The 13,535-nt window shown below is 39.3% G+C and overlaps 1 protein-coding gene across 5 annotated transcripts in view; it reads left to right on the top strand.

Moving 5' to 3' along the window:
- Positions 1-13,535, top strand: part of FGGY (FGGY carbohydrate kinase domain containing) — a 512,879-nt gene that overhangs the window by 66,301 nt on the left and 433,043 nt on the right. For all 5 annotated transcript variants that reach the window (XM_036754773.1, XM_036754775.1, XM_036754774.1 and 2 more), the window contains exon 5: positions 6,865-6,953. In XM_036754773.1, coding sequence (XP_036610668.1) covers positions 6,865-6,953 — 89 coding nt within the window. The remainder of the gene's footprint in view (positions 1-6,864; positions 6,954-13,535) is intronic.

Raw genomic sequence — 13,535 nt, 5'->3', positions numbered from 1 at the left:
CTCCCAACAACCTTGCGTGATAGCTGTGATTATCATCCCTATTTTATTGATGAGGAAACTGAAGATGAAAGAAAATGAGTGACTTGTCCTGGCTCACACAACTAGAAAATGTTTGAGGCAGGATTTGAACTCAGGTCTTTCTGAGGCCAAGTTGAATACTCTATCCCATGGACCACTGTGGAGGACAGTGGGGATGCAAATCAATCAATCAACAAGCATTTATTAAGCAGCAGCTATGGGCCAAGCACTGTGCTAGGCACTGAGGATTCAAGTACAAAAAATGAAACACTCAGTATTTGCAATGAACTTACATTCTAATAAAAGAGACAATATGTCACCCTAATCCAATAAACTCTAGGGCCACCTATTTTGCCCCATAATTAAATAGAAAGCCTGTTTGCTTTCTAAACCCTTGTTAAATTCTTAGTTTTCCAATCTGCCAATACCTTTCAGGCCTCCACATACTTTACAGTTTGGTGACATTGACTTCATTTCTGTGCCATCCCCTCACCAGGTGTTTTCACTGGTGGTCCTCCATGCCTGGAACACTTTCCCTTCTCAACTATACCTCTTCCTGACTTCCCAGACTTCCTCCAAGGATCAGCTAAAATCCTATCTTCTTCAAGAAAAAGCTTTTCCCATTCCCTCTGAGATTGTCTCCAGTGTATCCCATCTTCAACATGTTTGTAAATAGTTGTTTGTGTGTGGTCTCTCCTAGAGGTTGTAAGCTTCTTGGGGGTGGGTCTGTTTTTTGTCTTTCTTTATATTCCCAGGGTTTAGCACAGTTCCTGCAAAAGCAAAAATTGACCTAGTTAAAAGAAATAATCAGGGAAATTACATTTCACTAAAATGTACCATAGACAATTAAGTAATATCAAAAAATTTTACAGCATGTTTCTCTGATAAAGGCCACATTTTTCAAGTTTATAAAAACTGTGTCAAGTTTATGAAAGTAAGAGTCATTGTCCAATGGAAAAAATGGCTCAGTTTTTTTAAAGAAGAAACCAAAGATATGTATAGTCATATGAAAAATGCTCCAAAGCACTATGTTTCCAATATATTTTATATCATTAAATATTTCTCAATTACATACAACAATTTTAACAGGTTTTTTTAAAAATTTTGAGTTCTAAATTCTATCCTTCTTCCCTTCCATTCCCTCCTTCTTGAGAAGGGAAGCAATTTGATATAACTGTTCATGTGAAGTCATCCAAAACATATTTTGATTTCATACATGTTCCAAAAGAAAACAAAACATATCTATATAATATATGATGTATTAATATATTATATTCTATATAATATACACATACATTTATAGACACATATACGTATACACACACACACACATATATATATATATATATATATATATATATATATATATATACATACATATATAGTTTTTAAAAATGCCTGCGTTCAGACTCTATCAGTTCTTTCCCTGGAGGAGGATAGAATTTTTCATTCTAAGTCCATTGGAGTTGTCTTGGATTATTGTATTGCCTGGCGTAGCTAAGTCTTTTCCTGTTGATTATCATAACAGTATTGCTGTTACCGTGTACAAAGTCTTGTTCTGCTCACTTCACTTTGCATCAATTCATATGAGTCTTTCTACATTTTCCTGAAAGCAGCCCCACTCGTCATTTCTTATAGTATTCCATCACAATCACGTATCACAATTTATGCAGCTGTTCCCCAATTGATAAGCATCCCCTCAATTTCTAATTCTTTGCTGCCATGAAAAGAGCTACTATAAATATTTTTGTACATATAAGTCCTTTTCCTTTTAGCTTTTTGGGATACAGACCTAATAGTTTTATTGCTGGGTCCAAGGGAATGCATAATTTTACACCCTTTGGGGATCGTTTCAAATTGCTCTCTAAAATGATTGAATCAGTTCACAACTCCACCATCCTAATTTTTCCACATCTCTCCAAATATTTGTCATTTCACTTTTCTGTCATCTCAGCCAGTCTTGTTCCAAAAGCTTGGATCTTTGGGTTCCTCGAATACCGGGTGACTGTGGACATTTACTACTATGTATTTTGTATCTAGTTTATCCTAGGGATCTACCACTCTATTTCTTAGCCACTACTAGATTGTTTCAATAATTACCTCTTTGTAATTAAGTCACTATTGATTAAAGGAATGCTAATTAAAACAACTTTGAGGTACTACCTCACACCTGTCAGAAATGACAAATGTTGGAGGGGATGGGGGAAAATGGGTACCCTCCTGCCCGACATTGCACCAAAACACTTCCTCTGTCTCCTGTAGCTAGAGGTGAAACAGCCCAGAAATGTCTTCATTGGATCTTCTGGGGTTTCTCACCACGTTGGCTCCTCAGCATCACTGGGCTTCAAATGATTACCATTGGGATATTTTTTTTTCCTTTTTAACCACTGGTCAAGCTAGTTTTTTATTTGTTTTTTTTAACCAGCTTTCCAGTTTCAGGCTTTGAACTTAAGTTGAGGACAAGCTCTCTCCTTTTCTTGCAGTTGTTTGTCCTTTTCAAAGGTTATGCTAGAAAACAATCTCTTAAGAATCTTCAGGGACCAATTTATCAAGTGAGGAATTAAGGGGAGAAAGCACTCCACTCTCTTTCATTCATTATGCTGTTGTTCTCACACGAACAGCCCAGTTATCATTCCTTTGCAATTAATAACCAAATATTGGAGCACTCCAGGAATGACTCCTGTTTCCTTGATTTCCGTAAGCTACAACACCCCTCCCCAGCGGGGAAGACAGTAGAAGAGGCTTCCCAGCCTGCATTAATGTCCACCTGCCTCATTCTCCCTTTGATTACCCCCAGCCTTATAGCAGCAGCCAGAAGGCTGGGTTAGACTGGGGAGCATTCCCTCATCCCCTACCACCTCCCCTCAAAAAACTGTCGATCCCTTATGGGCAGGGGAAAGAGAGGGCCAAAAAGGCATCTGCCCTGTGGAGGACATGATGGCTCCTGGCTTGCTCAGATGTTTGTGGCCGCCCAGCTCTCTCTCCACCCTCTGCTGAATTCTGCAGCTGGCTTTGTTTGGAGTGATATGCTACTCCTGAGAAATGCTGTGGTTTTATCAAATAATGGATGTGGTTCTTTGAACCTTCCATCCTTTTGATTCATTCCAAGCCCTAGGGATTGACGAACTCCAGGACTGGCATTGGGAAGCAGATAGCTTGCATCTCAGGTCATAGATCTACGGAGCTGAAATAATTGGGACTTTTATTTTGGAAAATAGCAGGGTGGGGGGAAGATTAATCTTGGATGGTTATTCGCTCTCTGTTTTGAGCTCTTTTCTTTACTCTGTGTTGTACATACTTATGTACTTATTTGTAGTCTTCCCTTTTAGAATGGGAGCTCCTCTAAAGTGGGGATTATTCATTCTTTGTATGTGTATCTCCATCACTTATCACAGTGCTCAGAACACAGTAGGTCTTTAATGCTTGTTGAATTGATTAAATCAGGAAACAGCTTACTGTCTTTTACCATTAAACAGAACTATAAGGGGAGGGGGTATTTTTGAAAAGCAGGTTCCCAGCCCTCTTTTCCTTCTTGGATAGAGCAGGGTGCAGTACCCTAGTATAAGTGAAGGAGCAGCCCAGCTGGACTTCAGTGAGGTGTGATTGCTCAGAGCTCTCTGCTCTGTTGGCCAGAGGGTGTTGTTATGGACTTCTGCCCTGTGGGCAGTCCTGAGCTAAAAAATACATCAGTGGGGCCTGATATACTTTTGGCCAGTCAAGCTTTTGATGACAAAGCACTTGAAAATCATGGGCTCCATCCAAAAAAAAAAAAAAAACAACAGCATGGGATCAGTCACATATGGTCTGTCAGCATTTCTGGAGAAATGAACCCAGGCTCCAGGGAGCATTCACTCCCTCCCCACCCCCTCTTTTCTTTCATTACATTTTATTTCTCTCTTCTCTCTCTCTCTCTCTCTCTCTCTCTCTCTCTCTCTCTCTCTCTCTCTCTCTCTCTCTCTCTCTCTCTCTCTTTTCTTCCCTCTCTTTCATCGTTCCTTCCTGCATCTTTTCCTTCCTTCCTTCCTTCTCTCTACCTTTCTCTCTATCTTTTATCTTGTATTTTCCTATCGTCTTTCTATGGCTTTTCCCATTTCCACCCCCCCACCACCACAACCTTCAAAAAAGATAGCACACAAAGGATGAGATTTGGCTTATTTAAAATGAGACAGTGGGTCACAGAATCTCAGAGCTGGAAAAATATCTCATTGGTTTTGTAGGCCAACCAATAATTGAACAGGGATTCAGATTTACAGAATTTCAAATTAGGCCTTGAGCTCACAGCCATTTATACCTGAAAATAAGCACTCACTATGGCACCTGACAAATGGTCATTCAACCTTTGCCTGAAGATGTCAAGTGACTAGAAATTCACCACCTCCCAATGCAACCTATATCACTTTGAGATAGCTCTCATAATTAACCAGTTTTAGGGTTTGTTTTCTCATATCAAGCTTCAATTTGCCTCTTTTCAATTTTACATCCATTGCTTTTGGTTCTGACCTCTGGGATCAATCAGAACATTTGATCTAATCTCTATTTCCCATGCTAGCTTTTCTAGAACGCTGAAGACAACTGTCTTATCCATTTCAACTCTCTAGTTTTTTCAGTCAATCCTCATATGGCATGATCTTCAGGGCCATCACCACCCCAGTTGCCCTCCTCTGGATGTTATCCAGCTTATCAGTGCCCTTCCAAAACCATGGTGCCAAGACCCAAGCAAAGTACTCCAGACCTGATCAGATCAATAAATAGCAGAGCTATTACTGCTCCATTCTGAACACTTTTATCATTTAGTCATTCAGTCATGTCTGACTCTTCTTGAACTCATGGACCATAGGATGCCAGCCCCTTCTATATTCTGTTATCTCTCCAAGTCTGTCAGAGTTCAAGTTTGTTGCTTCCGTGACACTTTCTTATCCATCTCATCCGCTGCCGTCTTCTCCTTTTGCCTTCAATCTTTCCCGACATCAGAGTCTTTTCCAATGAGGACCATCTTCTCATTATGTGACCTAAGTATTTAAGCTTCAGCTTTGGTATTGGACCTTCCAGTGAATACCCTGAATTATTTTTTTTAGTATTGATTGATTTGATTTCTTTGGTATCCAAGGAACTCTCAAAAGTCTTCTACAAAACCACAATTTCAAAATATCGATTCTGCAGTGCTCAGTTTTCCTTGTAGTCCACCTCTCGCAGCCATATATGGGTACTAGAAAAAAAAACTATAGCTTTGATTCTATTGACCTTATCAGGAAGGTGACATCTCTGCTTTTTAGTCTGCTGCTGATTTGCCATAGCTTTCTCTCTTAATTCAGTCATGGATTACAGGAGCTTTTCTGTTAGTTGTGTCATATTGACTCCAATTAAGTTTACTGTCTTTTACCAATTTTTGTATCTGCCCAATATAAGACTTGTGAAATTGACTATTTGAACCCAAATTATTTGTCTATATTAAATTTCATATTATTATGTTTGCCTCATCGTTTTAATTTTTTGTCATGTTCTTTGTAAATATATATCTATTCTGTCATCCAATTAGTTACTAAACCCTCCCAGTTTTGGGCAATCTGCAGAAATATTATATGCCATCCAAAAATGTAAGTAGAACATGGCTACTAACATGTCTTTTTATGGCATTTTGTTGGGGATCTCCCTCCAAGTTTCTATCAATCCAGCTTTAGCCATAACATTGTAGATTTAGAGCTGGAAGGAGGCCTTAGAAATCATTGTCTACCCTGCTTCCCATTTTACAGGTAAAGAAACTGATACAACTAGTAGTTATCTGAGGCAGAATTCCAAGCCAAGCACTTGCTGACTCATTGACCGACTTCCCTCCCCAAATGAAAATCAAGAACATCTCTACTTGTCTTCAGGCTGCAGAAATTTTGTTTAGCTTGATTTTTCAAAAATCACTTTCAGGACCTTAGCAGTAAAAACTGCTTTTTCTTTCTTTCTTTTTTTTTTCTTTTCAGGGAGCTGGGGTGTATTTTGTTGAGGCATTGTAATTTGAACTTGTTGACGTGCCCAACTGCATACTTACCAGCTTCTCATTTAGCTTGAATTTCAATTCCCTGTTTGATATTTTGGTACTGTCCTTCCTGGCAAAGTCTTTCTCTTTTCTTTCTACCTCTCTTTCAGTTTGCCTTTTTTATGGGAACCCATGTTTTGGGAAGTTCTTCCTGTTCTTACTGTAGCCAGATGTCTAATGGTGATGTGAAAGCCATAGAAGGAAATAGAATCAGTTAAGAGGTACATAAAAAGGGAGGGGGCTTCAATATGGGCAGAGTCTATATTAGATTGCCAGATGCATTTTTTAGATTTGTGATGTTGAAAATCAATCAAGCACAGCTTATTTTGAACTTGATAGTAAGCTCCTTGAGAATGAAGACCATGTTTTTCTTTTCTTTTTGGTGAGCTGGTATATGTAGAAATTTAAAGAACAGGATGGCTTCATTTTATCTCCTTTACTTTTATGGAGCTCCCTCTCTGGCCCACAGTTGTTAGGGGTTGAAACAATTTTCATTAAATGCCTTGCTCTCTAGCTTCATGGCTCCTTCACCAGGAAGATCATTTATATACCCTCTCAAAAATAGAATGCTTTTGCTCGTTTTGGTTGAAGAGAGAGGGAAAAAATATTTAGAAGTATTATTAATGATTATCTGCTAATTTTCCCCCAACTGATATGATGGAGTTAATCTCTCCATTCACCACCACCACCACCCCTTCCCGAATACGTTTTCATTGGCATTTTTGGACTGGGATTGATGATTTTGAGCCATGATTGGATGTGTTGGGAAGAAAGGTGAAAAACAGTCCTAACTGATCCTTAACGTGCATTTCATTTGGCAGAACTTGAGAAAGTCTTGCTGGGATAAGGCGGGACACTTTTTTGATCTGCCTGACTTCTTATCATGGAAGGCAACTGGTGTCATGGCCAGGTAAGTGAATTGCAAGTTGCATCTTGCTTGTTCTCATCCATTCTCCTGCCCAAGAAAATGTCTGTGTGTAGGTGTAGATTTGCGTTCATATGGCTGTTAAAATTCGTTTTGACTGGACGTACTATTTAGACATCTGTATGTGATTTCACATACTTGAAACATCTTGAAACTATCTTATAGCTTCCACTGCTCCTACCCCAGCACAACTGTTCTGGGAAGACTTGGGGTTTGTGTGTGTTCAGCTAGAGCAATTAATTAAGGAGTAGGTACCTAAGAATGAGATTCAGGCAGAGGCCAGCCTCAGATGTGATTGACTCGGAGTCAGCAAAGGCTGGCCATACCAGCTGTTCTCGTTTGAAAGAAGAAAACATTTCTCTGTCAACTTTTGAAATCAAAAGGGAAATCGCATGTTACTTTTAGAGGTGGATGGACATGGGTAGGCATTGTTGTAGAATTTACGCGGGGCTCCTAGAGAAGCAAGAGTTATGAGTACTCAGAGCCGGTGGCTCTCTGGGGCTCTTGTTTCATCCATGAGGAGTTTACAATTCAACTCAAATCCAGCAACCATTTATTTGAAGTACAGAAGCAGCATGGAATAACGCAAAGACAACCAGCCTTGGAGTCAGGAAGTCCTGGGCTCATTTCCTGACTCGAACACCTACTGGTTGTACGGCCTTGCACGAGGTATTCAGGCTCTTAGTGTTCGGGCAACTCTCTAAAATGGTAAAATGTAAACCAGGTGCCGATGGGGGGAAATTTCTTCACCTGTAGTGTCATGCTATTGAAATCACAGCACAGGTCTGGTAAAAAAAAACATACATACATATATGCATACACACATACATACGTGTGTATGTATATACATATACATACATATGTGCATATATACACGTACACTCTATATAATATATAATTCATATTATAGAATTATTATACTAATGTATCATGTTATACATTACATAAAATAATATGGCGATGTTACTATACTAATATCATATATGATATAATTTGATATTCTAGGATCATTATATTACTATTAATATGTAATGACATATATACATATATGTGTGTGTTATATTATATATAAGTGTACTTAGTGATTGAGATACAAAGACAAAAATTAAACTGATCTTGCCCTCATGGAGTTTCCATTCTAAGAGGGGAAAATAACATGTTAGGAGTCAGTTTAGGGCAGCAGAACAAGTGCTGAACTTGGTGTCAGGAGACTTGTGTTCAAATCATGGTTCTCTCACTTGTTACTTTGATCCTCGGCAAGTTAGTTAATTTCTCTGAGACTCAGCTTCCCCCACTATAAAATGAGAGGGGTTATACTACATGGCACAGGGGATAATGATCTGGGCCTGGAGTCAAGAAATGAGTTCAGGTCAAGATGCTGGAGAAAAGACAGCAGTTCTCCTGAGCTCTTCCCCAAACCCTTTTAAATAATGCCACAAAACAATTCCTAGAGTAGCAGAACCCACAAAATGATGGGGTGAAATAATTTTCCAGCCAAATACAACTTAGAAGATTGGCATGAAAGGTCTGTCACACCTGGGAGCAAGTCCAGTGCAAGTGGTGCCAGCACAGACCCAGCCCCAGCAACCCAGGAGCAGGCTTTGGGAGCCACTGAATCGGCAGTGGCAGAAACCACTTCCAGACCTCTCAGCCCACAGACATTAAGGGGGTGGAACAACTGGTCAGAAGGAGATTACAGGGGTTTCTTTGCTAGGACTGAGACAGGACTCTGCTGCTTTGCCCATACTCAGATCTGGGTCACAGTCCTGGATGGCAGTCCTAAGGTGAGGAGGAGCACTAGTACAACAGAGCTTGTGGCCACAGTGGAGCCAGGACCCTGGTCACAGTTCCAAGGCAGAAAAGAGTGCTTGTGGTCACCCACAGACCAGAGCACAGGCCAGGAGAGTGGTAAACACACCTTTCCTTACACCATACCACCTTGGAAGAAATGAAAACTTACAGGTCCCCAGAAGTGTCTCTGAAAACAGCTGTACAAAACCTTTAAAGCTTGGGACATTGTGCCTTCCACCCTGGAAGCAGAACCCTATCTTAAGAAAAAGTTAAGTCAAGAAATAGACTGGGAAAATGAGCAGATAACAAAAAAAACTTCTGACCATAAAAAGTTAATATAGTGATAGGGAAGATCAAAACACAGATTCAGAAGAAGATATCAAAGTCAAAGCTCCTACATCCAAAGGCTCCAAGAAAAATGTGAATTGGTCTCAGGCCAATTCAAAAATGATTTTGAAAATCAAGTAACAGAGGTAAAGGAAAAATGGGAAGAGAAATGAGAGTGATGCAAGAAAATCATGAAAAACAAGTCAATAGCTTGGTAAAGGAGACACGAAAAACTGGTGAAGAAAATTTCACCTTATGAAACAGACTAGGCCAAATGGTAAAAGAAGTAAAAAAGCCAATGAGGGGAAGAATATCTCGAGAAATGGAATTTAGCCAAATGTAAAAAGAGGCACAAAAATTCACTGGAAGAAAAAACCCCTTAAAAAGTTGTTGCTGTTGTTTGTCCTTCCTTCTTGAAGAAGACTATGACATCAGGAAGGCAATGGCATGACTTTCAAATGAATTGTATTTAAGTGAGGGAAGTCTGTGAAAAGTTACCAGCCTCACTTTCTCCTCCAGAGCCATCGGGTTCCAGTGGCAAGATATAGATCAGGAGGACTGGAGGTGCCCCTCTCCCCCCGCCTTAAAAAGTAGAATTGTACAAATGGAAAAGGAGATACAAAAGCTCACTGAAGAAAATAATTCCTTAAAAATTAGAATTGAAGAAATGATAGCTAATGATAGATTTAGGAGATAGAATTTAAAAATTATTGGACTACCTGCAAGCCATGATTTAAAAAAAAGCCTAGACATCATCTTTCAAGAAATTATCAAGGAAAACTGCCATGATATTCTAGAACCAGAGGGTAAAATTAAAATTGAAAGAATCCACCAATCACTTCCTGAAAGAGATCACAAGATGAAAACTCCCAGGAATAGCCAAATTCCAGAGCTCCTAGGTCAAGGAGAAAATATTGAAGCAGCCAGAAAGAAACAATTCAAGTATGGTGGAGCCATAGTCAGGATAATCCAAGATTTAGTGCTTCTACCTTAAAGAATTGGAGAACTTGGAATATCATATTCTGAAGGGCAAAAGAGCTAGGAATACAACCAAAAATCACCTACTTAGCAAAACTGAGTATAATCCTTCAGGAAAAAAATGGATATTCAATGAAATAGAGTACTTTCAAGCATTCCTGATGAAAAGACAAGAGCTGAATAGAAAATTTGGCTTTAAAATACAAGACTGAAGAGAAACATATAAAGGCAAGCAGGAAAGGGAAATCATAAGGGACTTAATAAGGTTAAACTATTTACATGCCTACAGGGTAAGATAATACTTGTAACTCATAAGAATTTTCTTATTATTAGGGCAGTTAGAATTAGCAAATATAGACAGAGGGCAGAGATATGAATTGAATGTGAATGGATGATATCTAAAAAAATTAAAATAAAGGCATGAGAGAGGAATGTCCTGGGAGAAAAGGAAAGGGAGGGGTAGAATAGGGTAAATTATCTTACATAAAAGAAGCAAGAAAAAGCTTTTACAGTGGAGGAGAAGATGGGAGAAGTGAGGGAGAGTGAGTGAACCTTACTCTCATCAGAATTGGGAATAACATTACACAGTCATTTGGGTATAGAAGTCTCTCTTACTCTACAGGAAAGTAGGAGGGGAAGAGGAAAGTGATAGAAGGGAGGGTGGATTGGGGGAGGCTGTAGTCAAAGCAAAACACTTTTGAAGAGGGACAGGGTGAGAGGAAAGAGAGAATAAAACCATGGGTGGGGAACCTGCAGCTTCAAGGACACATGTTGCCCTCTAGGTCCTCAACTGCAGCCCTTTGAGTCCAAATTTAACAGAACAAATAACCCTAAATCCTTTTATTAAAGGGATTTGCTTTGTGAAGTTTGGATTCAGTCAAAGGACGATACTTGAGGACCTAGAGGACCATATGTGGCCTTGAGGTTGCAGGTTCCTCATCCCTGGAATAAACAGAGGGGGAAACAGGATGGGGGGAAATAAGTTAGCAACCATAACTGTGAAAAATATTTAGAAGCAAGTTTCTCTTATAAAGGCCTCATTTCTCAAATATATAGAGAACTGAGTCAAATTTATAAAAATAAGACCTATTCCGCAATTGATAAATGATTCAAAGATACGAACAGTTTTCAGATGAAATAAAGCTATCTATAGCCATATGAAAAAAATGCTCTAACTCACTTTTGATTGGAGAAATGCAAATTAAAATAATCCTGAGGTACTGACTCATACATATTAGATTGGCTAATAGAAAAGGAAAAAATGATGAATGTTGGTGAGGATGTGGGGAAAATGAGACATTAATGCACTGTTAGTGGAGTTGTGAACTGATTCAACCATTCTGTAGAACAATTTGGAACTATGCCCAGAGGACTATAAAACCATGCATACCCTTTGACCTAGCAATACCACTACCAGGTCTGAATTCCCAAAGAGATTTAATAAAAGGAAAAGGACCTCTATCTACAAAGTTATTTATAGCAGCTCTTTTCTGGTGGCAAAGAATTGGAAATTGATGGGATGCCCATTGACTGGGGAATGGATGAACAACTTGTGGTATGAGATTATGATGGAATGCTATTGTGTTATAAGAAATGATGAGCAGGATGCTCTCAGAAAAACCTGGAAAGATTTGCATGAGCTGATGCAAAGGAAAACATCTTGTGTAGAAAGTAACAGCAATATTACAAGATGGTCAACTGTGAATGACTTAGCTCAGCAATACAATGGTCCAAGACAACTCTGAAGGACTTATGATGAAAAATGCTGTCCATCCCCAGAGAAAGAACTGACGGTGTCTGAATACAGAATGAAGTATACTTTTTTAACTTTAGTTTTCAGAGGGTTTATTTTGGGGGGGGGGCTGTCTATGTTTTCTTTCACAACATGACTAATATGGAAATGTTTTGAAAGACTACAGATACATAACCGTACCTTCTCAATGGCAGGGGAGGGGGGTGGTGGGAAGAGGAAGGAAAGGAGAGAATGCAGAATTCAAAGTTTTAAAAATGAAATGTTAAAAATTGTTTTTATATGTAGCTGGGGAAAATAAAATGCTAAATAAATTTAAAGAAAAAAAACAAAACTAATAAACGAAAAGAAGTGAGTTCAAATTTGCCCTCCAAAACTTATTAGCTATGTGACCCTGGGCAAGTCATTTAACCTATGTCTATCTCAGTTTCCTTATCTGTAAAATGGGGATGATAATAACACCTACCTCTCAGGGTTGTAGTGAAGATTCAATGAGATAATATTTGTAAAGTGTTTAGCACAGTGCCTGGTGCACATATTAAGTATTTAATAAACACTTATTCTCTTCTTTCCCCTTTTCTTCTAAGATCTCTTTCCCCTTTAAGCCTACAATACTGTTCAATAAGTAAGTAAATACAAAATAGAAATTATTTTGGTGCGATCAGGGAAGGAGCACTAATAATTGGGGTAGAACATACTAGGAAAGTAAAGTATACTTCTTTCCTTAAAACGCGCAGTGCAGCCCATCTGGAGTCACCCATCCCGCTTGACTCTCCTGGGAACTTTCTTGCGAATCCTTTAATGAATCTTGTGAATCCCCATCTCTTGAGAAATGCATTTGGAAATCCCCATTGCTTTTCAACAAATGGCACATACTGTAACTCAAGCTTGGATTATGTCCCTTAGATATCTCTAAAATTTACACAGTTATAGCTGTCATAAGTGCTCAGTGTGAGAGTTTCTACATCTATAGAAGCTGGATTTTGAGTCTCGAAGGAAATCAAAAGGGTTGTTATTCTCACTTCCATTATTAGGGAATGCACAAAGCTGGGATCCTGCCATCCTTATGGGAACAGCTCATAATTGGAGAATTGGGAAGGCACAAATCAATGGGGGAGGGGGATTTTCTGTTAAAAGATAAATGTGCATATAAATATTTGTGGAAGACAAACAGTGCACAGTGTAAGCTGTTGTGTATGAAAGTCATCACCGTTAGTCATTCAGAATGAGAAACCGAGAGCAGGCATGCTACTCAGGCTGGGCCTCTTCTGCCTATCTCTATCTTTGGGCGGCAGACCTCTGCTCTCCAGGGAGTAGAAGAGGGTATGAGGTTTCACTGGCAGGGGCTGTTGCAAGGGAGATACCATATCCTTTTTTCCTCATGCACTCCATCCATCATGCTAAATTGTACCCTCCATGAACTTGTCTTTGAACTTAGGTCCTCAGGGGCTCCTGCCTGTTCGCATATGCAGCTGCTTTGCATGATAGGCTTTGGAAATGTCCCTTTGTCCCAACCATGGAGGATGAGGCCTGGAGGAGTAGAATGATAAATTTGATGCTTGAACCAACCAGTCCTGCTTTGCAGTGATTGAGAAGGAAAAGTTGAGGGTAAAAATAAATAGTAAGTATAATGGGTAGAGGGGTAGTTTTGCAATTAGGAAGACCTGGATTCAAGTCCTCTCTTGAGGGCGTACTGGACTTAAGAATTCTGGGTTCAAATC

The sequence above is a fragment of the Trichosurus vulpecula genome, chromosome 4 (genome assembly GCF_011100635.1).
Source record: "Trichosurus vulpecula isolate mTriVul1 chromosome 4, mTriVul1.pri, whole genome shotgun sequence".
NCBI classification, from domain to species: Eukaryota; Metazoa; Chordata; class Mammalia; order Diprotodontia; family Phalangeridae; genus Trichosurus; species Trichosurus vulpecula.
The sequence above is the reverse complement of the archived record's forward strand: the minus strand, read 5'-3'. Positions and strand labels throughout refer to the sequence as shown.